The sequence below is a fragment of the Thalia democratica genome, chromosome 3 (assembly GCF_965202585.1).
Source record: "Thalia democratica chromosome 3, ktThaDemo2.hap1.1, whole genome shotgun sequence".
NCBI lineage: Eukaryota > Metazoa > Chordata > Thaliacea > Salpida > Salpidae > Thalia > Thalia democratica.
In genome coordinates this window covers 23,327,958-23,355,936 of record NC_139167.1, presented here as the reverse complement: position 1 = coordinate 23,355,936, position 27,979 = coordinate 23,327,958, and the positions used below count along the sequence as shown (strand labels likewise).

The 27,979-nt window shown below is 25.3% G+C and overlaps 1 protein-coding gene across 1 annotated transcript in view; it reads right to left on the bottom strand.

Annotated features, from left to right (window-relative positions):
* Positions 1-7,744: 7,744 nt before the first annotated feature.
* LOC145831439 (coiled-coil domain-containing protein 146-like) overlaps positions 7,745-27,979 on the bottom strand; it is a 57,293-nt gene continuing 37,058 nt past the window's right edge. Inside the window, exons 14-24 of the mRNA XM_082938696.1 lie at positions 17,264-17,389; positions 16,089-16,216; positions 14,340-14,477; positions 13,918-14,004; positions 13,140-13,259; positions 12,446-12,554; positions 11,927-12,055; positions 10,749-10,886; positions 9,546-9,701; positions 8,509-8,601; positions 7,745-8,139 (exon numbers count right to left, since the gene is read on the bottom strand). Coding sequence (XP_082794822.1) covers positions 7,930-8,139; positions 8,509-8,601; positions 9,546-9,701; positions 10,749-10,886; positions 11,927-12,055; positions 12,446-12,554; positions 13,140-13,259; positions 13,918-14,004; positions 14,340-14,477; positions 16,089-16,216; positions 17,264-17,389 — 1,434 coding nt within the window. The 3' untranslated portion in view covers positions 7,745-7,929. The remainder of the gene's footprint in view (positions 8,140-8,508; positions 8,602-9,545; positions 9,702-10,748; positions 10,887-11,926; positions 12,056-12,445; positions 12,555-13,139; positions 13,260-13,917; positions 14,005-14,339; positions 14,478-16,088; positions 16,217-17,263; positions 17,390-27,979) is intronic.

Here is a 27,979-nt window from a genome sequence, read left to right as displayed (position 1 = left end):
ACTAAGCTTCTACTAGTTAGTTATTAGTTTTAACTTATACTTATAAACAAGTTTGTTTAAAGTTGAAGAAAGTCACTAAAAAAATTAGATTTCTGTAGGACAATAATAATACATCTTCTATAAATTACTTACAAATACTAACAAGAGTTTACAGTTTGATAACTTAATTAAACTTTTTTAAAATGTTTATCATACTTATTATTTATTTTACTAGTTATTTAAGCAATATAAAAGTACTGCACTATGAAAATAGAGTTGTTAAAAAATTTTTTTACTTGTACAATTTAATACTGGATAAAACTAAAATGTTAGTAATTTTTATATTATTCTTGTAAATTTTTTATCGATACAAGCAAAATATTTCATAAAACGACTTTGAATTTTCTTTGCAGAGTTGCAACTAAACTTGAAATTTAAGGCTAAAAACCCTGGAAATTGAAAAATAAAAACGTGGAATTTCGAACAACAGTAACTAAAGAATCTGGAATTTAAAACCATTTTTAATTCTTAAGTGGTAAAATTTGGTTTGAAATAATAAATCTATCTTATAGATAAGTTTTTTCGTCATCAACAACAATTTTTTTTTAAAATAAAAAACACATTTAAACTAGTTTCACAATATTTTTATAATGTTGTCATACTATTTAACATAGTTTTAAACTTTTAACTAAAAGTACACCCGAAAACGTGTACTTTAAAAAACCTGGAAATAATTTCTCAAAAACTAGTGGCAACCCTGTCTTTGACAAAACATATCTTTTTTTAGTCAATATCTAAAACACTCTTTAAAATTAGAAGTGTATCATATAAGTTGTCAAAAAAAAAACTTTACTAAAATTCAAAAGCAAAACAACTGATGAAAAAGTAAATAAATGAAAAAAAAAACACTAAAGTATTTACTACAAATTTACATATATTTTGCAAATCAAATTAGAATCAGAATACTTTCAAGTATTATTTATAGCTCTTATATACATTTCTGTAACTTCGTGTAGATAAAAATGTTATTTATAATTTAAAAACAGATAAACGATCTGGCTTTTTAAAAATAACATTAAATAAAAAAAATGCAACGTGATCATTGGTGGAAAATTTATTACATTTCCGTTACTTTAAACGGAAATTAGCTATCAACTTTTCTAGACAAACAACAGACTAAAATGCAAGCAATTTTTGGTTACATTTCTTATAGTAAGACATACATATACTTCATTCAAAAACAATTTTTTTTGAAGAATATTTTTCGTTGATAGATTTAGCACAGCTAATGTCTTTAAAAAGATATGTTGACCCGTTTACTAAATGTCTTACTAAGAAGAATTATAATTAGAAAAAAGTTTAATTTTTTAAAAATGTTATAACTACCATAAAAAGTCTGATTTAACTATTATTTTATAAAATTAAAAAAGTATCTTTGTATAAGATAATTTTTAACAAAACTGCAAAATACCAGTAAATCAGCGCTTGCTAAATTTTTTTCACTTTTTCTTTTCGTTGATTTTTCAACTGAGTACTCCTTTGACGCGGCCAGCCAAATATAAATTCATTTCTGCCGTTTTCTAAATACTTCCTGCATTTCTCACAGCTTTCAAGTCTGAACCGCATTTGTCAGTACGACCACTGAATTGTATTTTTCACTCTTCAAATTTTCCCTGAACGACCTTTATATTAATCTTTAGTTTTGATCGTTGCGAGAGTGCTTGTTACTTCAGTCATTTTATCACCGTTTGTGGCAATGAAAAAGTATTTTGTTATTTAAATACTGGGTTTTGCAACAAAATTAGTAAGAACTTTTTTTTTGTTCTTAATAACTATCAAGTTACAACCGACGAAACGAATTCGTATTTTGATTTTTTATGCTGTAATTTAACAAAAAATATTATTTTTGGTACTGAAAAGTTTTGTTGTCAAAGTAAGACATTTCTAAATTAGAAAAGTTTTTAGGAAAAAAAAATATATCAAGCAATGAAACTTTACCCTAAGGTTGCAAATTTAAAAAATATTATTGTCGATGTGGTTTTTGTCTATTACCGCAAAGTAACGGCCAATTCACAGTAAACCGCTCCGTGCTACTTCAACGCAAAAATATTTTGAGTCCAAACCAACCACCATTGTGGTGTACGACGCGATAACCGAAAGTTTTTTTTGTACATCAGGTCCCTACAACAAACGTTTTTAGTGCTTTTTTTATTGTTCAATAGACAATATTTGAGAGTTTGTTTTTAAAGCGTGATCAACTGCTTTATTAAACTCAACATTTATTTATTTTTTGACAAAACTGAAAAATCTTGAAAAAGTTGTTCCACAAGCTCCACATGACAACTTTGGAGGGAACAACTTCCGTTGATTCATAATTTTTATCAAAAAGTTCAGATGGACGAGAGGTTTTTCAAGCAACGGCCCTACTAAATTGTCTTTTGAACTATTGCAGTGGTATACTAGCAATTCCCACCCGCGATCATTTCCCACTAGGCTAAATTCCCCCCTACTTTTTTTTTTTATTTTCACTATTTTTTAAATCTTAAATTTTTAAATTTTCATTTGTTTCTTATTATCACCGTTACGATTTGATGGGATGGGAATAGTGCGCAGATGGGAACGATCACAAGTTGGAACTGCAACATATCAACCCGTTTCCGTCGATGGGTATTTTTTTGTCAATTTTAACTTTTTAAAGTTTTTCCAGCTTATAGAGGTTGAATGCTACCGTTTGTGTTAAAATATTTGTCTAGTTGCACAAGTGAAAAATGTATTTGTATATAGTAGCCATAGCAGATATCTTACCACAGTTTCTAGTTCACTTTGTTTGAAGTTGTACACATATATGTTGTCGTTGTCATTTTATTGGTATATTTTTTATTTAAAATCTTAACTGCTTTGCCAGTTTTAACGTATCCTCTTGATAACATTTTTTTTTAAATTTTATTTTATGATATTTACATTTTAAGATACTTCTGATAAACATACACTGATATGAAATAAACACATTTTTTTGGCAAAGAGATTTTGCTAGAATATTTCGACCTATATCATACATTTTTTCTACTACTGTTTAAATACATAAAATGTACTTTCTTATTTGTTGTTTTACTGAATGTAAAGTTAGCTAATGACTAAAATATAGTTTTAAACAAAATATAAAAACCATAGTATTTTATATATTTTATTAATGAAGAGAGTTTATTAATAAAGTTTGATCACATTACTTCAATCATTAGACCATGAGCTTTCGGTGGACAGGTTTTGTTTTTAAATTTAAAGATGTATTGTACTTTAAAGTTAATGAGTAAAAAAGTAATTGTTATTATTATTATTATTATTGAAGTTTATTGTCAAACGAAGGACCTAGGCATTAAAACCTAAGCCACTTAAACTGAAAGACACTAACATAAAAATAAAAAACAAATTACAGTGATTAAATAAACATAAACATAAAACTTATACAAGGCACAAACTGAATAAATTAAAACTTTTACAACCAAAATGTTAAACGATTCCAAAGTCTCCAATCTCCAATTATACATTCCAAAACAACAAATCTTTGAAAGAAGCACCTCTTGTCAAAATTCTTCAGAACCTTCGAAACTCTAGGAACCATCTTGAAGACCACTCTTCATCAAACAAGAACTTTCAAAACGACATTTATATTCAAATTTAGACAATCTTCATTTTGCAGAAAATTGATCTCAACAACTATTCGCCATTCATAACGTTTTCAAAGTTTCACCACGGCAAATTCAGTTAAAAATCACTTCAAACATGTGACAGAAACAATTCACAAATCTAGCTTACGAGTCAACTGAGCATCCAATAGCCCCAAGCACATTAACAATAGACTTGCCAAAAAATCAAAAATAAAAAGTACTTAAGATCTATAAGGGGAAGGTGTTGCTTACAAATCAAACTACCAATAAACTACATACCATACACCAAATCAATGGTTAAAGAGATGAACAAAACTAATTACTTATAAACTTTACTGGTAAGTATTTTAGTTAAATCAAATTTTCTAAAGTTTAATCGAAAGTTTTCAAGATTTTTGCACGATTCTAGTTCTTTTTGAAGTTCGTTCCACATTTTTACCGAACAATAAAAAAAAAGAACTTTGCCAACCAACAATGTTGAAATGATATTTGTATGTATATTTTCTATTATTACCTCTGAGTGAGTAATTATTTTTATAAGTTTTCATAAAGTTATAAAGACAAAAAAAAAAGCAATAATTCAGACTAATTAAACTTGCTTACTTATAATTAACCTGTAATAAAAAACATGTAGTTTAAATTAACAATTACCATCATTTCTTAATATAAAAAAAGAAATAGATCCCTTACTGAAAAGGATTTTTAGATTTTACTTAATGTATTCATAAACATAAAGTCATAAACAAACACAAAGTGCTCAAATAAATATCATCTAACATATGATTTTTTTTTTTTATAGTTTTAACATGCAGCTTCATAGTAAGACAGTAGAACTTTTTAAACTTTAGTGTTTAAGTATAATCTAATAAGGTAACGTACTAAGTTTTAAATATTTTAAACAGTTTACTTCTACATGCATCTTGTGTAAAAATTAAAACACAAACGTTTGAAAAGAAATATAATAAACTGAATTTTGTAATCTTTTAAGTTTTAACTTTAATTTTACGGCGCATCGAAAAAAAAATAAAGTTTAGATTTTTTTACTTCTTAATATGTTAGAAAATTACAAATTTAATTTTTGATACTTTTTAGAAGAAATATTGTGAAGTATAAAAAAATTTTGGAAGGCGGAAAAACTTTTGAACTTCAATAGTTCACCTAAATTAAAACCATTTTTTAGCTAGTTTAATAACTTTAAGAGATGGACATTTTACTTTTAAAGTTAAACAACTTATTATAGCTTTAAATGGTAAAACTTCTAAGAAGTCTTTTGTATTTACCCATTTAATTTACTTTTTTTTATTGAATCATACAAAACTATAACAGTTTTTAGGAAAATTAACTCTTTTCGATTAATTAGAATGGTAAACTTCTAAACTTTATTAAACATCTAAATTACAAAAAAGTATGTTACAACTTACAAACAAAAATATGTTTAGTAATTAATAAGGTTACTCACAAAAAGTTAAATGTAAACTCATGAAATAAATTCAAAATACTTAAAGATAGATTGTGTTTTGTATACAAAAAATTTATTCTAGAAAAGATATTTTCAAGTCTGAAACAATCATTATTTTGTCTTGGGTCTGTAATTTTGCGCACCCATTTATATTAACTCAGTGTTTTACTGTGTACATGAGTTTATTCGTGTCTGGTATAATGTCGTTTTGCAAAACTTTGATGATCACAGCAACTGCATGTAAATTTAAGCGTATAGTGATAGAGGACCTGAGGACTTGTTATATAAACTAAGTATTACTATAAAAAGCCAACCTTGCTAATAGATTCTAAATAGGATCTCTTTGTGATATTTACTTAAGTACTGTTCAATAAGTTTTACAATTTATTACACAGTTTGTTATATGCAAAGTAAACACACACTATAAAGAATACATAAACATAATAGTTGATTAAATAATACTCAGCTTAAAAAGAGTTAACAGGTGGCTTCGGCTCACCATTCTACCAAAAGCAACGTTTATTCAAAGTTGTCATATTTAAGCATTGAGAAATTAATCTTTTTTTTGCAATCTCTTCTCTTATACAATTAAGAAAGCAGTGAAGCATGCATTACTGCTACAAGCGTATAGTGATAAACCATGTGTTTGTTTGCTGTAAAATATATTTCTTCTGGACAAATACTGCTTTTAAAAGGTCTATTATTACTTTGAGTAGCTTAATGTTTAACTAAATTCTATTCCCAAGCAAATTTTTTTATTATAAGTTTGACAAACAAAAGGTCTTTCTCCTGTATTAGTTATTGAATGTCATTGAAGTTTTGATTTCTCTGCAAAAAAACTTTGGTACGGATAACACATTTAAATCCTTATGAATAAACTTTTGTATGATTGTTTAGATCATGTTTGTTCGAATGATTTCTATTGCAAGTATGGCTAAACAATTTTTCTGTGATTTGTTTAAAAATATTTAAGATTTATTTTATTAACTGTATAAACAAACAAAATAAATCTTAAGCCTTCATATATAAGAAAATTAAAAAATACTCTTTTGTTATTAAAAGTATGAACTAAAAACTAAAAGAAGCAAATACTTGTTAGATGTTTTTTATAAAATATTGAAATCGTTTTTGTTTTATAAAATACACTATTCCAAAAATTAATCAATAACAGCCTTGAATTTACTCATAGTCCAGCTTTTAAAGTGTAATATTTTTTTTAGTAATAAAATTTACATTTTTTTATTTAAGAATATAACTGACATTTCCAATGAAAACTTATAAACAACACGTTTAAAGTAAATACAAAAGTATAAAAACAAACACTTATTGATTATTAAACCTTTCAACATTTAAAACAATTTTCACTTTTTGAGTATAGTGAACTAAAATTATAACTATTTATAAAAATAAAGTTTATCTAGAAAGGAATGTAAGTAAAAACAACAAATATCACCAACAGTATTAAACTTGGTGTTTTTTTTCAAAATTTTAATTAAAGTGTTACTTAAGCGTTAGGAACGTTACTAAAAAACTCTACTTTTAAACTTTATTTTTATATTAGATTCTTTCTACTCTTAAAATTCTAAAATTATTATACAACATTAAATACTCATACTTAGCTATAATCTACAATTAAAAAAAAAAAATTTTAATTTCATTTTTTCTAAAAATAATAATATGATTATGAAATAATCATAAAATTTCATTATTACATTACAAATTGAACTACATTTTATAAGGTTAAAAGAATTTCTCAAAGTGGCCCATAAGCAGCAAAGGAGACCACAAGGCCATAATTTGAAACTTACACTAGATATTCTGGAGTTAGTGATAAAGAGCAAAAAAAATCTTAGTTGCTTTCGGTGGTAATTTTTTGAGAAATCTTGTTAGATGGGGCCATAGCTTTTTTAAGTTCTTTAAAGGGGACATTATGAAAAAAAGTTTGGGAAACCCTGAGCTAAATACACTTAAAACTTAAAAAACAAAATTGTATTACGCAATCTAAACGATGAAAATAAACTACTTACAACAACCATTACTTAAACTAAAATTAGAAAAAAAAAAGAGTTATGATATGCTATGAAATTCAATGTGAGAAAATGAATTATTGTTGGTTGTTTAATTTAACAAACTAAACACTAATGTGACTATATATTTATTGCAACATAAAAAAATTACACAGAAACTTTTTTACAAAAACCACAGTATTTTTTATAAAGGCAATTATAATTGATCTTGAAAAAAACTTATAAAAACTAATATATTTTTAAATTAAATTGTTGGCAATTAATTCTATAACAAATAAATACAGACAACATTAAATTCAATATAAAGTTTTGACACATTAATTTAAAAATTCACAGTTTTTTAGAGAAACATACGCTTAAAATAATTAAATGTTAAGGCACAGTAATGAGTGTAAATACCAACTATGTATAGTACTGAAGATTTTAAATAATCAATTAAACAGTTCTACAAACAAGTTATGTTTTTTCAACAACACTGAAGTTTAAAAAAATAAATTTACAGAAAACTTAGAATTTTTTTTTGTTATCAATCTTATAAAATTTCTAATTGATAATAAAGGCTTAAAAAGCTTAACAAACTATTTTGACACAAAAAAGTGAAAAAAACACATATGTCTTAAAATAGAGCATCTAAATTGCTTTGACCAAAACAAAAACCTGTATTTCTATTGGTTTAAGTTGTAGTTTTCTGATTTTATTTGTACGTTTGAAAAACAATCTGTACTTCACTAGTGTTTAAAGTTTTTAAAAGAGACTCAGATACATAAAAAAAAACAGAACAACTATTTATTATCAATATTTATATTTCAATAGGTTTAAGTGTTGGTTTCCTAATATGCCTCATATTAGCTCCTTGCTTGTTAGGTTTGAACGGTTGGTGTTTACCGTAAGGTTTCGAAATATCCAAAGTGTTATCTCCGCTAGTGGGCAGGTAGGCGTTGGGTCGGGGTTCGCAGGTCGTCAGGGAACCGTCTGGAAGTTGGTGGTATTCAGGTTCGTACGATTGTTGCTATGGAAAAAAATATGGTAAAATTTTGAAAAATGTATAGGATTTTTCATTTGTTTTTTAAATAACTTAGTTTACCAAATAAACAATGATTTTATTTTGGATTTCTAGGACTTTGTTAGTATTCTAAATATTTATGTTTTGTTGAAATATGTCATACACTTAACCTAGGCATGGTAGTATAACTTTCGTAAGGGTCATATATAAATATACTTCGCTTGAAAAGCTACTGCTTAGTTTTAATTGTATTTATAGATTCTGTTTACATAAATTTAGTACTTTAAATACTAATTACTAAAAAATGAAAAAAAGCCTCTACTTGAAGAAAATGGTTAACTAATTTAAAAGATAATTGATTTTATTTTAACAAACCATTTCTGCTCTCATTCTGTCATCTTTTTCATTTTGCTGCCTCCTCACCATTTTAATCCATTCATTTTCAATCTCCTCAGTAGGAGCTTCTCCCTTAAAAAAAAAATAAATATATATATATAAATCTCCTTAAATAAATCAGCGGTACCAAGTTTGCAAGGATAACTTATCCTAAAATCTACTGTAAACATAAAAACTGGAGTTAGCAGCTGAAAAAGGGCCAGCTGAAAAAGCACTACGCAGGAATAGCATATACTAAAAAACTGTATACACATAAGTAAAAAGAATATGAAACAAACACAAGGCAATCTGCACTGTTTAATAAAAAACAAAAAGCATGTTTGTAAAATTATACTATATAAGGCTTAAACGTGCTACTTTTTATATAGTTGTTACTAAACTTAAACCATTTGAGTCGGGAACCGATCATTTCCCACCCGATCAAACCTGAAAACCGCTTCCCGACCAAGGGGTAATATTGTTAGTAAAAAAAAATTGGTAGGGAGTTGTAAGTATACCATTTGAGCCACAGTTTGACGACCCCTGCTCTAACCCTTATTTCTTTAATCCATAAATTTGTAACAAGTCAATACTAATAATTGTGCTAAGTTTGTAATAATCAATCCACCAACAATTGATAAGTACCATTAAGATGTAGTTAAAAAAGACACCCTTGCAAAAAAGACTCAGGGAACTTCTTTATGTAACCTTTTTATTAGTACTACATAAGTAGTACAGGGAGTACTAATATAGATATTAAGAATTATAACATACTAGATAAAATTTCTAATATCCTAAGTCTTGATATTTTTAACGAACCTTATCTAAAATAAATAAAAGTAAATTTGTTTCTAAACACTTTTAAAGTTTCTAACAAGCAAGCTTAAATGTACTTTCTTAAGGACTTATATATAGTAATATCATATAATGAAATTTTTCAAATACTTGCTTAAGTTTTTGATAAGATAGTTGTATTGTATTTACTTGATATTTAAGAGTTTGTATATTTTAAATAAATATGAAATTTTTCAACAAACTTGTTCAAGTTTTTGATAAGCAAGTTGTATTGTACTTTCTTGATTCTTAACAGTTTGTTGCAACTGAATAACTTGAGCTTGCTTCATGGAAAGTTCAGATACTATGGCCATCATTTTACGAGTTATTTTCTTCGCTTGAGATTGATAATCGTTCACCTAGTATTTAACAATTAGAGTTATTAATTATTTTAATTTTAACGCTAATTCTTTATGTGATCTTTAACCTCAAAATAAATAACAAGAACTATGTTTTATTTATGTTTGTTGCTAATATTTAATGTGATTTTATTTGTTTAAAATTGGTAATCATTCATTTAATATTAAACTATATGAACTATTTGTTATTACTTTATTGCTAATATTTGAAAACTTTTCTTAGCCTTAGACTTGTTTTAATTTACCTAGTATTAAATGACATAAACTATTATAACTTTTAAAGAATACTAATCATTTAAAGAGGTAAATTTATAGGTTTGGATTGATGTTTATTTACCTAACATTAAATCTTAAAACTATCGATATTTCTAATTCAAAAGGACATTATATGTAATTTTACTACTTGAGATCCACATACTTAAGGTTAAACATATAAATTATTATCATTTTATGTATGATTTTTTTTAGCTTGAAGTTAGTATAATTAGTATTTGTTTACCTTTATAAAAAACCGTATAATAATAAATTATATTGTAATATTAAATACATAAGTTATAAAGATTAATTTAGACTTGAATAAAACAAAAAAATTTGAAACTAATCTGAAGCATTCAGTAAAAGCAAATGTAGTTTTTGATAAATATCTAGAAAAAAAAAATATACAGAATTTTATAAATAAATAAACAAACATATATTATCTAATTTTTGTTCTATTGTCCAAATGTAAAAGTTTTTAAGTTAGTTGTAAAACTTATAATAATTGTTAACATAGAGCCCCCTCAATAATTTCCAGTAAATCACTTTTTCCATACTTATTTTTCTTTTATAAGTATACACAATAAATAAAATGTTTACTGTTACACTATTATATGTATAACATATAGCGCTATTATAATTGTTACAATTTTGATAGTTGGTCCATGATTGTATATTGTATGAAATGTTTATCTAATATTACATTAAACTCTCTTAGCAAGTCCCACTGTCAACTTTTGAAAAAATATAAAATATACAAAATAATAATATTTTTTTTATAACATTTACAACCTTCTTAGCTAATCCGAGTGAATCACTCTTCCCACTTTCAACTTTTTCTTCCAACTTATCAGCTAACTTCTGACTCTGATCGAATACAAGCTCCATTTCTAACAACTTCTCCTCCTTTTCAGCTAACTTCATTTCCAACTGTAATAAAAATTTCAATTAATTTATTTATTGTGTTTAAATCCTTTAAAATTGATTGTAATACCAAAATGTATTGTTCCATTTAAAATTCTTAGATTAAATTCCATAAACAGACAATTGTCATTTTGAGGTGCTAAAGACAAAGTATTTGCATATATCTACAGTAAGAATTGAAGTAGACTTTAGTTACTGTTACCTAATAAATAATAAAAAATATTGTTCCAACTTCAAAGGATCTAATTAACTAAATACATTATGTTTTCAACTACAATTTATTTAATTATAAAAATACCAACACATCGCTTATTACAGCCAGGCAAAACTGTAAGTTTAAAGTTATATCACTAATAAACACACACTTTTAACAATAAAGTTCTACTTCAGCCAGATTTTGTATAAATTATTTAAAACTACACACAGTGGGACTTGATATTTTTAAGAATAAAAAAAAAAAATAAAACTTTCCAATGAAAACACAAGTAAATTAAAATATCATAAATCTCATCAATGAGTTTTTATGAGTCAATTGATTAAGTATATATTTTGTAAAACTTATAAAAATCTATGTCTTTGTATACAAAAACTTTTACTAAAATCTTTAAGGTCTTCCGGAGAGGGTTCTTATTGTTAAAGCGTAATAATAATTAAAATATATAAAGTAATTTTATAAATAGTTTTACCAACTAACGTCTTGTATAGTTTTATTAAGATCTGTCTAATTGGGATCGAGTTTTACTCATAAATAATACTTTTTTTTAAACTTGTTAATAATATAATAACTTATACCCTGTACTGTTAAATTGATTAATTAATTAACTAATAAAAATAATTATTAATAAACTAAGTTAACGAAAAAGTTCCCTAACATCCTGAATTGTTTTATTGAGATTGTTCCGGAGTAGGATCGCATTTAAGTGATATGTAGCACTCTTATTACAATATTTTATTAACAAAATTACTTATATTTTGTATTGTCTTGTTTAGATCTTTAGGACTTGGGTCGCATTAATGATTTTTTATTTATAAAAACAATTACTTACATCTTGAATTGTTTTATTGAGATCTTCCGGGCTGGGATCGCATCCTCCCAACATTCTGAATCTCTCATCATTCGTCGAATCTTCGCATTTTATTTCAAGCTGACGTTTTCTATCAGTGCATTGAGATAACTGTAAATGTTTGATGTAAATTAATATGAATAATAAATATTAGTTCGCATTTAATTTCAAGCTGACGTTTTCTATTAGTGCATTGAGATAACTGCAAATTAAATAATAGTATGAGAAAAAATATTAGTTTGCATTTTATATCAAGCTGACGTTTACTTTGGGGTAGTTGTAAAACCTTATATAAAAATGTTAACTGTTGTGTAAGTATGATTAAATTACCATAAAAGATATACACAAAAAAATTTTACAAGAGTGATTTACAAGCAAATTCTAAACATCACCAACTTGTATCTGAAGATTAACTGATTTCTTATTTAGTTGTTTTAACATTGGTGTATTGATATTTATTTCAAAATAACACAAAATAATTTTGTACAAAACATCACCAACTTGTATCTGTAGATTGACTAGTTCCTCATTTAATTGTTTCAACATTGGTGTTTGCTTTCTTGCCAGTTCCAACAATCTCAAGTCTTCTGATTTTTGCAATTTCAAATATCTGTTAATTGATAAATACTCGTCAAACAAAAAGTATAGCTGAAGCCGTAAATAATTTAATTTAGAAAAATTTTAATAGAACTAGTCTCTTTGTTTTTTGTTAGTTTTATTACCCGAAATTATGAAGTATTTAATGAAAATTTCTTACATATACTTGACATATTACAAAAAAAAAGCTACAACCATTATAAAAATAATAGTTAACAATGTTAAAAAGTCTTATGTAATATGCTCTTTACAACAATACTTTTTTAAACTAGGTAGATAAACAGAGAATTTTGTTTTCCTAAAAACTTACTAAATATATTTTTTCAATTTAAATAAAATATTAAATATGTATGGTTGATTTTTTAAACAAAAAAACTAATATAAATATTTAACACTAACTGTAGAATTTTGTTGCACTAAAAAATTAAATTCAAAAAAACTTCATTTTCAAAGTTTAAACTCCATAAAACTTAATGTTAGTTAATTATGTCAAACTTTTTTGAACAAATTTTAATATATAAATAAAATACATTTAAAAACACTATATTTACAAAACTTAATGATAATAAAGATTTAAAATAAATATAAAAATAGCAACTTGGCTTCATCTTGCGCTTCGTGAAGCTTCACTTCAGCATTTGTGATTATCGATTCTTGTACATTTAATTTTTCGTAAAAAATACAAACTTCTTCTTCTCTTTCTACTAGTTGCACTCCTCTGTAATGAATATATAAATTATTTTAACAACTTTTTATATATGCATATATACACATATTAATTTATATAACTTAAATAAAAACAAATTGTACAGTAATATTCCTTTATTGTACCAACATATGTTTCTGTGTGTTAACGAATCAACACATTTCAACTGGGTTGTTAGTGGAAAGAAAACTCATGTAAAACATGTACTATATTTTTGAACAGTTATAATTTAAATATGATTTTTATTTTACTTAATACCTCATTAAATTGAAAATTATTGTTTTTGTTCTACTAATAGCATACTATGATAAAGTTATCTTAAAGATTATTTCACAGCATTATTTATATTAGTCCCTTTTTATATATATATATCAAGTTTTAAATAAATATTTTTTTTAAAACTTTATAAAAGTATAATATTTTTCTTGGAACAAACGTATAAATAAATTACTAACGATAGTTTTTTTTTACCCAGGAAAAATTAGATTTTCCTGATAGTTACATTAAAATTGTTTGAAATATCATACTTTTATGAGTATTTTTGTAATAAAAACAACTCATCGACAAAATAGGGTTTAATAGCAAACTTCAAGCAGTGATTTGAAATAAAAAGTTGATAAATATATTTTTTTAACTCTTTTTTAAATAAAACAAATTAAAACAAACAAACCGATCATTTCTATGTTGTACATTTTGTTCGTATTTTTTTCTCAACTGCAACATTTGGTCTTCCGCTTGATTGTTCAACATGTTCAATCTGTTATTTAAAATACAGCATTTTACATAAGATATATGGAGTTTATGCAATACAAAAAGGTTTAAATAAAGTCTCAATGGTTATTTAAACTGGACAGGTGGCATTTGTTAACGAAGTAACTTACCTAACTTCAAATATAGGTTTAAATATTCGTTTTGTTACAATTACTTGTACATTTGATATTAAGTAGTTCGTTTTCTTCCTACAACTACAAATAACTTTCACAATAAATTTAGTAGTAATAATACTAAACAGACTTGATCTTTTAAATTTCTATAACTACTTGTTCTTTACAATTACTCAAAATTCTTTTTTAAACTAAAATATTAACAAACCTTCCAATTTCCATTTTAAGCTGTTCTTTTTCCTCCTGAATTTGTTCTTCCACCTTAATTTGTCGATTTTCTTCTCCTCTCAAGTTATCTCTTCCCACCATATTGTTCATCAACCGTAATGTGGATCTTTGTACTTCTCTGTAATAAAAAAGTATTAATTTGATGATAAATTAAATATTGTTCACCAGTCTTATTCTTTGTACTTCTCCGTAATGTAATAATTATCAAATTGTGACAAAATAGTAAACTAAATGTGTGTAACACACAATTAAATGAATAAATACCGATAGTTAATTTAGCAAGCAAGGTAATTTTATTTTCTACGAATTTGGCTCTGTGTTCGTTTTATGATGATTGAGGTTCGAGAACTTATTGCGCAGTGCCTTACTAATACAACATTTTATATATGGTAGGTATGCTGCTTGTAATCAAACTATTTTTGTATATAAAAATGCAAACAATATTTTTTCTGTGTGCAAAAATAATGACGTTTTAAAGCTGGCAGAGTGCATTAGTTTTCAAATTCTAACTTTTTTTTCTGTACATTTTATACTTGAAACTTATTTAAAGAAATAGGAAGAAAATAATATTATGATTACTATAAAACTTTAAATGTCATAAGTAAAACAAATTAACAAGTTTATATTTTTAAAGATTGAATTAAGCCAGTTTTTTGAAAAAAGAAAAAATAGTTTTATTACAACAGTTAGCCAGATTTTTTACAAATTAAAATCTAATAACATAAATAATATAACTTTTTATATTATAAAATTTAATCGTTTCTAACAAATTTTATTGGGAAAAATTTTTTTACTAAAAGAGTAAATAAGTTAAAAGAAAGTTTTTAAAAACTAAAAAAAAATTAACTTAATTTAACAAGTATATTATAACAGTAAAACTATATAATTTAAGTTGTCTATTGATTTGTCATTAAAAATTAATGTTAGTTTGTACAAGATATAATTTAAAAGTCTGCTATAGTTCAATTTATCTTTAATAAGGAACTGTCTTTATTACAGCTTAATTTTTAAATTACAACTAAATATCTCTAACAGAGTGAAAAATTATTTTATAACAGAATTATTTAAAATAAAAAAATACAGTTTTGATGACTTTTTAAAACAAACTTAATTATGTAAAACACTGTGGAACCTAATAAAAAATTTTAATCATTACTATAGTGAAATACGAAATTAGTAGTTTTATTATACTCTCATAATTAAAAATTAAATTCGTATAGTACAGTGGTATAATGTAATTGTAATAGAGTGAATAGTAGGATGTGCATGCCTTTAAAAATTCTGCAAAGTTCTACCGAGGAAATTCTAAACTTTTATCTTGAGAAATATTTATATATATATATTGCATAACTTTATTCTGTGTGTAAAACGCTTATGACGTCACTAAGCGAGGCACAATGCATTTAGCTGACATTGCAAAAAAAATTCAAAAATACATTAACTTCATGTTAGCTGAACATAGTAAATAAAACAGTTAATTTTAGACATAAAAATAAAGGTGACTGAGGACTTTAACTTTTAATACAAACAAAAAAGTTTTAAATATAAATCAACTAAATTTATCTAAAAAACTTAATAAATTAAAACGTTGTTTCAAATTTAAATATTAAAAACATTGTTAAGTACTAAACACATGAACTTAATAATTTAAATTTTAATACTAACAAACTTAATAGATTCAACAAAAATATAAAAACTTTACTACAATGTATATAATAAATAAACAAACTTATCGTAATTAACAGCTGAAGTTCTCAATATTTCCAACTCATTTGCTAGTATCCTGCACTTTTCCCTCAATTCCACCGACTTTTGTGTGCACGACTGAATTTGATTCACCAATTTGTTCCTCTCGTTCTAAAAAAATATATGTATATGTTTAATTTATTAAATAAATAAATCATGTCATTTTCTTGTGTTTGCATTTTTGTCTTAGTTACAGAACTTTTTTAACATAAATCTTATTTGTTTTATCAGCTTGATTTTGACGTCACAAAACAACTAAAAGCTTTGAATTAAACTGGAAACTATTATTTTTTTTGTAAAATTTTTTTCAGCTCCTGAAAGCTTTTTTATGTATCATGAAAAATTAAAATTTTTAAAAGACAACTTGAAATTAAATAAATAGTTTAAGCATATAAATCTTAGACTAATAGCTCTTAATTGATACTCAATTTAAGTTTTAATGGTTAAATAAAAATAAGTCAACATTATTAATCCAAATATTCAAAATGCAACTCATTAAACTGTTCAATAAAAAGTATTTTCTTCTTTATTAAATCGTAATATTTTTGAGATTTTAATTCTTGTTAAGTATCTAAAATTAAAGCGAATACTTGTTAAATATCAAATAATTAAATAATTTGTGTTTCAAAATTACAGAATAGTTAATAATTTTGTTGAACAAATATGTTTACATTTTATTATGACACTCAATTTAGAAATTGCATATCATATTCGTTGATAAATTTCAATTCAAAATTTAGATAATAAAATATATCTTTAAAACTTGAAGAACTTTAAAGTGTACTACTATTTACAACGATTACATGAAAAATTTAAACGGATTTTTTTATACTATGGCCTCTTAAAATGTAGTAATACAAAGTTTGGCGAATACGTTTTGTTTTACTTGAGCGCAAATAAATCATAAAAGAAATTTGTATATTTTTAAGTAAAAATAAATCTCTAGTTAAAAAAAACTATATCAAAAACAAATATTTAAATAAAGATCTATTAAAATTCAAGCAGAGCTATTTTATTGTTTTTACCTTTATTGTATTATTCAATTTAGAAAACTCTTCTGGCTTTCATAAACGTAAATCTCACAAAAAATATGATTATTTTATACAAAACGACGTAACATATTTCAATATACATTTAAAAAAATTTAAACAATTTTACCTTTATAGTATTGTACAGTTTAGCGAACTCTCCTTGTTTTATTCTGACTTCTATATGCTTTTTGTGATGGTCCACTAGAGACAGTTTCTTATTTCTCAACTCTTGAACTGAATTGTTGTATCGAGTCTGTTAGTTTTATATATACTTATTTAAATATGAAATAAATTGGCAAGATTATTATTTTATATTTAAATTTTATTCTTAAACAAAATAATTGTTTAACAACTACTTATTTTTTGTTCGATAATTACATTAATTAAAAAAAAAACATTAAACATCTATTTATATGCAACTGCCTTCATAAGGCAGTTACGAACGATAAATTTAAGGCAAATTAATTTCCCTTTACAAATTCAAATGTAATTTTAGCATGTCATTCACTAAATAACGTCTTTTTAATATATTAGATTGTCTTAATACTTTTTGTGTGTAAAAAATAATGACGTCACAGACGATCCAGTAAGTAAGTAAAAAATATAAACTGTAGAAAAATATTGCAAATGTAATTTGAAAAGTATAGCTTATAAAAAAAAACTAACATATATGACGCTATAATAAAATGGTTATGTTAAGTATGAGTTTGAATGACTTGTACTTATTATAATTATCAAATCGCTTTTAACTTTCGGTCAAAAACATAAAATATATTTTTTGAAGTATAAAACTAATCTGTATTAAAAAAAGTTAAATCTGTCCAACAACAGTTTTGTTACAATGTATCTAAGTAGATAGACTATTCAAAAACGCTTATTCAAGTAAACATTCTATTTGAATAGAAATGTTTAAACTTATTAAATATTTTTTTAAAGAAATCTACGTCTGCTGTTATTGTTTTACCTATACATGTAATAGAATTAGATTAGGCTGTTTCTGAGTACATGAAACAAGTTTTAAAATATTAACAGTTTTCAAGTAGTAACTATTATTATTTATTATTACAATTATAATTTTTAAATCAGTAAAAAAGCAAAACCTTATCACTTTGAACAAAATGAGTATTTATATACTTCAAAACACTAAAAATAAAAAGTCTTAGAAAGAAGCATTCTTAGCTGGTAAGTCAGAAATCAGTCAAAAGATTTACAAATTAGCAAACATGAAAACCTATTTATAACTATAAACAGGTATTTATATTTAGAAGAAGATTGAAACAAACATATAGAACCTAATAAAAAAAACTCTGAGAAAAAGTAATTTTATAACAAAATCAGTATAACAACAGTGGTTCAACTTAAGTTTATATTTTAGTAAATTAAAACTATATATAAACTGGTGTTAAACTTAAAAAAAAAATATGAAGTTACGAAAAGTTTAAAATCAACCTTTATCACGTTAAACTATCCATTAAAACTTATACTGTTATAATCAAGCTTTATATGCAGAATGTAACACTCGAACCTCTTTGCTTCTTTCAAACAAACAGTCAACGTTATTTTGTGATTTTCACGGCATCAAATAGATAAAAAATTGAATGACAATTTGATTAACAACTACAAATTTATTCTATATGATTTGTTTTATAGATATATTTTATAGTCTTCAAAAATAATTCGATTATTTAATAGCTGTTATTGAGGAATAAATGAAATTTTATATGTAGAAAAATAAATAGCAACACAATCAAACATTTTAACATTCAAATACTAGTTTTATTGACATGAAGTAGAGTAACAAGTAAATGCATTTACTTAAAAAAAAAATCGGTAGAATAACACAAAAAACTATATAAAACAATTATATTACTGCTTAACCAACTTTTTTTAAAGTTGTGTTTGACACGCAAAACATCTGACTTCTAGAACAATTAATGAAAGTAACTATACATTTTTTTGTTATAGTACAATTAGCTACAGTATAACTACGCAATTTTTAAGTAAATCTTAGATTGAACTTTTACAGTTTAAGTTTGCAGCTATCACATAAAACAAAACTATCAGATATGTATTTTGCTCGAAGCAATCGACAAAAAAAATAAAAATTTCAATTCAGCAAATCTAAAACTTAGATTGCAAACAAAAACATTGGGTTATCAAATATCTATATATTTGTAGAATGTTTTTTTTTTAATTTATAGTAGAACAGGATATCAAACAAAAAGCTAAAAAAATATTAAGCTATAGAATAAGATAAATAGAAACGCAATCATTTCCAAACCGTGATAAAAACTTTTATGAGTACCATCATTAAGATGACGGTCAGTTTGAAATAATTGATACTACAGTTTACAAAAAGTTTATTTTCATCAGGTTTTAATTAATCTTTAGTTTGTCTTCAAATAGCTTTTACTAAAATTTTAACGCAAGTAAATAATTTTTTTGAGAGCGCCTAAACAAAACTTTATAAACTAAATCATGGATAAACTCGACTTTGTTCACCATTAAAACACAAATAAATTTGATAACTTAAAAAATAAAGCATAAGATAAGTTTGTCAAAAATAACAAACGTTTTAATGTTTTAGTAAAACATTTATGGACTATTTTAATATAATTAAACCGAACTTGCCTAAACACTACCATAAAACTTAAGTAAAATTCAAACTTGATTCATTCAACTTTAAAATATTCAAAAAACAACTGAACGTAAAAAACTCGAAAATATGTTTTTTTAATGAAAAACGTTTGTTTAAAAAAAATCAAGTATCTTATGTTTGAACTTAAGAAATACTTATTTTTTTATAAGTACTTGTTACCTCTAGTCATACTATTCCACTGTAGTAATTAACTTAACAAGCGATAAAAATTTTAGGTAAAGAACCGTTTTTTAACAAGTATTATATTCTGGGATTTTCGATAAAAATAAAGTTTCAAAACTGCCAAGATAAAACTAAAAAACCTAATAGATCTTTATTTTATAAGTCTAAATTATTTAGTTAGGACAACTTTTAAGACACATTACTTTGTCTTTACAAAATGTAGTAGTTCATTAAAATTTACAGGTTGGAAGAACATCTTTTGTAAATAAACCGAAAATATTGTTTTTCTGTGCGTAAATAACTCACGACGTAATTACTCTTGGCAGAGTGCATTGAGGCGTAAGCCATGTTTTTTACAAGTTGATCTTATTTTAAAGAGTTGTTTTTGAGCTTGAAGATACTTTTTATTGTTTAAAAAAATTAAATTATTTTTTGATATATGACCAGTCAAAGTCTCCCGCATAATAGGTTTCCTATGGGAAGGGTAAACTGAAACAGCAAAAAAAGACTAAGTTATTGAAAATCTATCTCCGCCTACATTTTCAAGCAATCTTCTGCAAACTTTCACAGTCTTATCTTTATACAACTACAAAAAAAGATTACTTTGGAATTGAAAAAACTCATGTAAAAAAATATATATATATTTTTTAAATTATTTTAAATTCATAAGTAACGTTTTTTTTTTCTTTTAATATAAGGAACATTTCCTAAAAATTTGAAGAAGATTGCTTGAAAAATGAAGGAGGAGATAGATTTTTAGTGATTTTAAATATTTCTGAGAAAATTGACCCGAAAAATTTTGGGTCCATACGTTTGTATCGGAAACTTTTTACAAAAAATAAAATATTTCAAAAGTGAAATGATATTTTTGAATTTTATAAAAACTAGCTTGTAGTTTGTACTTAAAGCTTTCATATAAAAACCGAAGTTGTTTTTTTGGAAAATAAAGTGTTTTACCCCCTCATGGCCTTAAGTTCTTAAAAATAAATTATAATTGAAAAGTTATTAGCTTTAAATTACATAGAAATTTTATTGAGTCGCAGCTATAACTACTATTATAGAATAAACAAACCTTGATGTAGTTATTGAAACAGGAATAAAAAAGCTTATAGGATTTACAAAACAATAAAACAAGAGACTACATAAAAAACTCTTCTGTTATGCTCATAAGGCCAACCATTCTTTATAAAGGTTAAACTTGGCAGAGTGTATATTGTAACTGTTCATTAATATTTTTTAACTTAATACACATAGTTTGTTATAAATTATTCATCATAAAATTTTGGTTACAATATTTTAAGCCTAAGTTTGCAATATTAAACTAAAGGTTAAACAAACGAAGTTTCGCAGTAGGTCACTGTAATAATAAAACACATCTATAAGTGTATAGGAATAAACTGTTTGTAGCAGATATTTCGTAGAATAAACGCATCCAACAAATTCTTATTTCTAAATATAGGCTATAATACATTTAGTACGACTTTTGAGACAAACTAATTTGCCTTTACAAAATATTTTTTCCAATGCATTCATAACAGTCTTTAGAAAGTTGTGTCAATATAAATAATCAAATTGAATACTTTTCTGTTTGAAAAAATAATGACGTCACTAAACTTGGCAGCATGCATTTGCCAATGATCTTATTTTTAATAGAAATTATGAAAATCACTTTAAGTTCAATCGAACATCACACATCACTTTAAATTCGCACTTGGGAGTTAAAAGTGCGAAGTTACACGGTAGGTGAATGTAGTTATACGGGTTTGTAAAGCATGTAGATAGAAATTTACAAATTACCAATTTGTAGCCATGACTAAAATAAATATGAATGTAAAATAAAGGAAAATAAGAAAGACAACAAAAAACAAAACTGAAACAAATTAACACGAATGAGACGTTAATAAAGTCATTGGTAGCGGTGGCAACTTATGTCATTGATAAGTAATTAGTAAATTAAACAAATCAACTGGTAAACAAGTAGAAACTTCACACCATTTAAATAAAAAGAATATACTTATTAGGAAAATACCTAACAATATGATGCTTATACGAAACAGTGAGTTCAAAAAAAAGCAGCTGCTTAAAAATATATTGTTAATATCTATATATAAACTTAAGGCAAATTTTTCTGCCTTTAAAATAAAGCTTTTCCAGCGAACCTACAAATTAAAAATTGTATAGGTTAAAATTCGGCAATTATAACATTTTAATGTGTGTTAAAACTTTATGACGTCACTTAATACTACATGTTTCACTTTGTTACTGATGCTAATCATAAATGTCTTTTGGAACACTATAGATGTTTTAAACTTTAAGTTATCTAGTTCTGTGAATATAATAAAATGCTTGTCAACTAACAAAAGTAGATTTCAACCAAAGTTTGAAATATTTTTTTAACGGAACCTTAGGTAAAAAATATTAAATGTGAGCTAATTCAAAAAATCTAATCAAAGTTTTAATTTAGAAAAGTGCGTTTTAAATTCCATAATAAAAATAAAGCAGCAATTTTTCAAAAATTAAAATCATTTGTAAAGGAATTTGTAAATAAAATTTTGAATTAAGCCCTTATGGGATAAAAACTTTAGTTAAATTAAAATGAATCAAATTTTTATGCAAGTAAAATTAAGAATTTTGACGCTTTAAATGAAAGCAGCGATTTCCAAATGCCTATTGATCATGAAGAGTTTTGACGAATAATATAACTAATACGTTTTTGTTTTGTGAAATTATTTGAAAATTTGTTTTATGTAGTTTTATAAACTTTGTTAGAAAAGTTACCTTTAAAGAAAATAAAAGTTAATTGTTAGTTATAAAATTTGTTTTAAACCAAAATGGAATTTATTTTAAAGTCAATGTTAAATTCACATTAGTTTCAGAAGTAAGTATATAAAAAAAAAATTTACAATAATGCAGTTTATACGAGAAAAAAAAAGAAGTATTTCTAAATGTCTAACATAGTGTATATACACGAAAATAACAAACAGTTGTTTATCGTATAATAATATCATAAAGATAATTTAACAGCTCTAGAGCGATCCAATACTTTAACAATTTTTCATTTATTTTCGATCGTTATATAAGCATAAGCAGTTATTGCATTTTAAAATGACGACAACAGTCGTGATATGTTAACAAAAAAAAGTAATCGTATTAATATTATTTATATGATTCAATTTTATGTGTTTATAAAATAATGACGTCACTAAAACAGGCCGAGTGCAGTCTTTTAACTGATAATAAATTTATAAAATTATTAAAGAAAATTACTATTAACTTTATTAAAAAAAATCACAAAAAGAAGGTTTAAATGGTGTTCAGTTTATTTTAACTTACGTTTTTTGTTTACTTTAAACTAGTAAAAAATTTAAAAACTATGCCAAAAAGTGGTAGTTAATTAAACATTGAGAAAAATTATCAGTTTTAAATCAGAAAAATATTTTTAAAATTATATGTTATTACACTTTAACAAACTTTTTTTGTTCAGTTTGTTAACAAACATTACTAATGTGCAATATTTTAAACGTTAATAAAATTATTTAGTACTATAATTGAGCTTTAAAGCTAAAAATAACTTAAAAGTATTATAAGATCAATAATACTTTTGAGTTATTTTCTATCAAAATAATTCGTGCAACAGCGTAAGAAAAAGTTAATTTTAATAATGTAATTTGATTAATCTTAAGTTTTGTATAAGACTAGTATTTCCTCAAACACTAGAAAGAAAAAGAATTGATACTTTTAAAAGTATTTAAGTATGACTAATTAAAAATAGTTTTAAATCAATTTTTTTAACATTGCTGGATAAACAAATCCGAAAATAAAAACACTTGAAATATTTTAACCGTTTATAAATAAGTTTAAATTCTGAAATTTTCGTTAAAAAATAAAGTTACAAAATTTCTAAAATAAATAAATCTAATCGATCAATCTAAAAAAAGTCAACCTTTAAGCCATATTTCTTTGTCATTACAAATTGTGGTAGTCAATTTACTTATTTAATTTTTCCATATGTAAATAACTAAACGTCACAAACTTGGCAAAGTGCATTTTTATTTTCAAACTGATTGAAAAAAAATAAAGTTAAAAAATTTTAACTAAAATGTATTTGAATATATTCACAATTGACATCACAAAATCTTAGTCTGACCATTTTAAGCCTATGCTCGCTTTTTTAACTCATAATTGAATATGTGAAGAAAATCACATTATTCAAAAAATTGTAATGATATTAGCATCTCATTTTAATATTTTAAAGCTCGTGAATAAATATGGAATTTTTTGTAATAATAAAAACAATTTTCATTATTCTCAAAACAAGCTTTTGCAAAACAATTTTTATAACTCTTAAAACAATTTTCTAAAACAATAAACAATATTGTTTACTTAAAGGAGTTACATTTGTTTTAGTGCTTATAAAACGGAATTTGACTTGCAATTACAGTGCAGTAGCAGTTTCGGCAAGTGTGCTTTAAGTTAAAATGCATTTTAAACACGTTAGATTTAAGAACTAATATTTTCTTGTGTGTTTAACTTTAGTTCTCGTATAGAGTGATGTAATTGTATCTTTGTGTTGTTTAGTTTATGTAAATAAATATAAGTGTTGTTTTGATTGTTGTACTAATCTACTTAACTAATCCCTATTACCCCCTTATTAACATATCTGTATCGAGACATTGGAGACCACGCCGGGACCTGTATTTTAGGAATCTTCTGATATTTAGGAATTAGGTGCCTTATCAATTAAAAAACGCAGCGAAAAAAAAACTTTAGTTTATTACTAAACAACTTTTTAACGAGTTTAAAATTTTGACAGTATAATTTGCGATAATACTTTACTTTGCGACATTTCACTATGATAATAGTAAGAAAAATTGTGTGAATAACTTTCTACTTTGAAACAGCAAGTCTACAATTATAATACAAGTGTGTGGTAGTGGTTTATTTAGTTTTGTTAAAAGTGAAGCTTGATGTCAAGGATTTTTTGCTGGAAGTACTATATAATTTTTGCGGTGATTTCTATGTATAGTTTTATATATGCTTTTTTAGTGCTTAGGTGCTTATTTTATTTGCTAATGAGCATAATATTTCTTCTTCTTAGTGCACAATATATGTTGCAACTAACATAAGTCGCATGGGTGCGCAGTATTTCGATCCTAAAAAGCTTAATCTTTTTAGCTAAGGGTATAATATAAGTTGCAACTAACATAAGTCGCATGGGTGCGCAGTATTTCGATCCTAAAAAGCTTAATCTTTTTAGCTAAGGGTATAATATAAGTTGCAACTAACATAAGTCGCATAGGGGCGCAGTATTTCGATTATAAAAAGCACAGTCTTTTTACTCTAGTGCACAATGTTCTTTGAAGATGTTGCAATTTACATAAGTCGTCAGGGGACGCAGTACTTTAGTGCAAATTTGCATTTTATAAGTTGCCAAGAGAGCGCAGTTATTATATTTTTCTTAGCATAGAAATGTAAAGTAAGAACCGCATTAAAATTTAGAATTACAACAGCAGAATTGTTCTTCTTAATAACGTCTGAGTTTTAGCTGATAAAACAAATTTGTCTATTTGTTTACTACTACTAGTTTATTGTTTTGATCTGCTGATTGATTGTATTAAAGTATAGATTGTATTTGTTTTAAATTAGAATGTTTCTGAAGTTTAAAAATATGTTTGAATGAGTTTTCATCTTTCTTAGTCGTAAAATGGCAAGTTTCTTGCCACATTTTATTACTCGTTTCAAGTTCAAGTATAAAGTTGTGTTAAAATTTTCCCTTTGAAAGAAATCAAAAATAAACTCCCCTTAAATTTAGCAGTCGTCGTTTGTTAAATAAATTGTTGCGTTTATATCTTTTTAACATTGTTTGAAGCAAATTGTTGTTTGATAACCACAACTTTTTAGCACACCTAACACCTTGCTACTGCATGAAACTTTAAAAGTTTTTTTTGTTTATAAGTACGACAATAAACAAAAGATTGAATGAAGATTTTGTGTTTGTTCTATTACGTCACAATCAAGTTCCTGCTGTCATTGTTTCCGAAGCCAATCGATGTGGTGTTTTGCTGATTCAACAAACCAGCTAGAAGACAGAAAGTCAAATGTTTCCTAAAAGAAACAAGACGTTGTCAATGATCCAATTGATGGTTCATAAGCCTCTATTAACAACCTGAGGATAACAGCCCGACGACGAGCCCGAGGACAACAGGCACAAGGACAAGAACCCCAAGGATAAGAAGCTGGAGGACAACTAAATGACTATCATTGTTACTTACTTTGTCTTTATGTTGTGTTTTATCTAAGTTTTTGTAGATTATGTAATTTTTGAGATAATAAGAAATACAGTTTCTTTTTCTTACTTTTTTTAAACCGGACTTTTGATACTGTCTAAAAAGTTTAAAGTTAAGTAGAATTTTAAGGATTTTAATTATTTTTTAATTAATTAATTTTACCAGGCTTTAAACGTTAAAATTGAAAATTTAAAAAGAAACAATGTAATGATATTAGCATCTCATTTTAATATTTTAAAGCTCGTGAATAAATATGGAATTTTTTGTAATAATAAAAACAATTTTCATTATTCTCAAAACAAGCTTTTGCAAAACAATTTTTATAACTCTTAAAACAATTTTCTAAAACAATAAACAATATTGTTTACTTAAAGGAGTTACATTTGTTTTAGTGCTTATAAAACGGAATTTGACTTGCAATTACAGTGCAGTAGCAGTTTCGGCAAGTGTGCTTTAAGTTAAAATGCATTTTAAACACGTTAGATTTAAGAACTAATATTTTCTTGTGTGTTTAACTTTAGTTCTCGTATAGAGTGATGTAATTGTATCTTTGTGTTGTTTAGTTTATGTAAATAAATATAAGTGTTGTTTTGATTGTTGTATTAATCTACTTTAATAATCTTATTACCCTCCTAATAACACATCTGTATCGAGACATTATCAAATATTTTTGTGTATTTCAACTTTTACAGTATGTACACAAATTTTATTTTGATAACCATCAAAATACAGATGAAACACTATTGTTTTAAAAATAGATAGTAAAATATTACCAGTGGTTTTTAAAAATATATTACTATTTTTTTCCAAACAGCCTTCAAAGTACAGTGCTGAAACCCTTCCCATCATTGACGCAGTTGTGCTCATGGGAGAACCTACAAACTGGGAGACAAATCTCCAGCTCATAATCGACATCCTGATGACAAACGGTTCATTGAGTAACGACACCAGTGGTTACGGGGAACAGAGAGTTCCTGTGCTGGCTTGCAACATGGACCTACAGTGGATGTCCGAATTCACTCAGCCAAGGTTGGTAACATAGCAACTTGAATATCAAGCTGGTAGCAACTTGATAATAACTTTAAATGTAAGATAAAAAAATCAAACATTTAATGCCTAAGTATTTGATGCAACAGTTTACAAAAATTGTTTTAGTCAAGTAGAAATATTTAAAGTTAAGAAGTATGTATATATATATTCACAGAGTAACAAAAACACCGGCGAAAGTCTGTAGATCTTAAGCCTGGACTTTCCTATGTCGTGAGACAAGCTCAAGTTTAACATAAGGTTTGATCATACCAATTCAATCATCAGACCACTAGCATTAGGTAGACTGATGATCGAATTGGTATGATCAACCCTTTTATTTACAGAGTTGTCCGTCATTTTGTTGAAGTCCGTTACTTTAAAAACAATAAAAGAAATAACGGAATTAGATAAACCGTACACTCTTGGAATTTTTTAAAGAAACTTGTTTAAAATTCAGAATGAAAATAAAAACTTCAAACTTTGTGATTTCTTTCATATGAAGGTATAAAGCCCTATCAAAAGACATGGAATGAGATCGAACTATGAGGCAAGTTAACTTGCCTTAACAAGTTCTAAGTAACCTACTGATAAATATTATTTTTAATCAACTGCAGTTTGTTGCGTAAAATAAACAAGCAGTTTAAATATTTTTTGTGTGTAAAAAAACTTATGACGTCACTAAATTTGGCAGAATGCATTTTTGTCA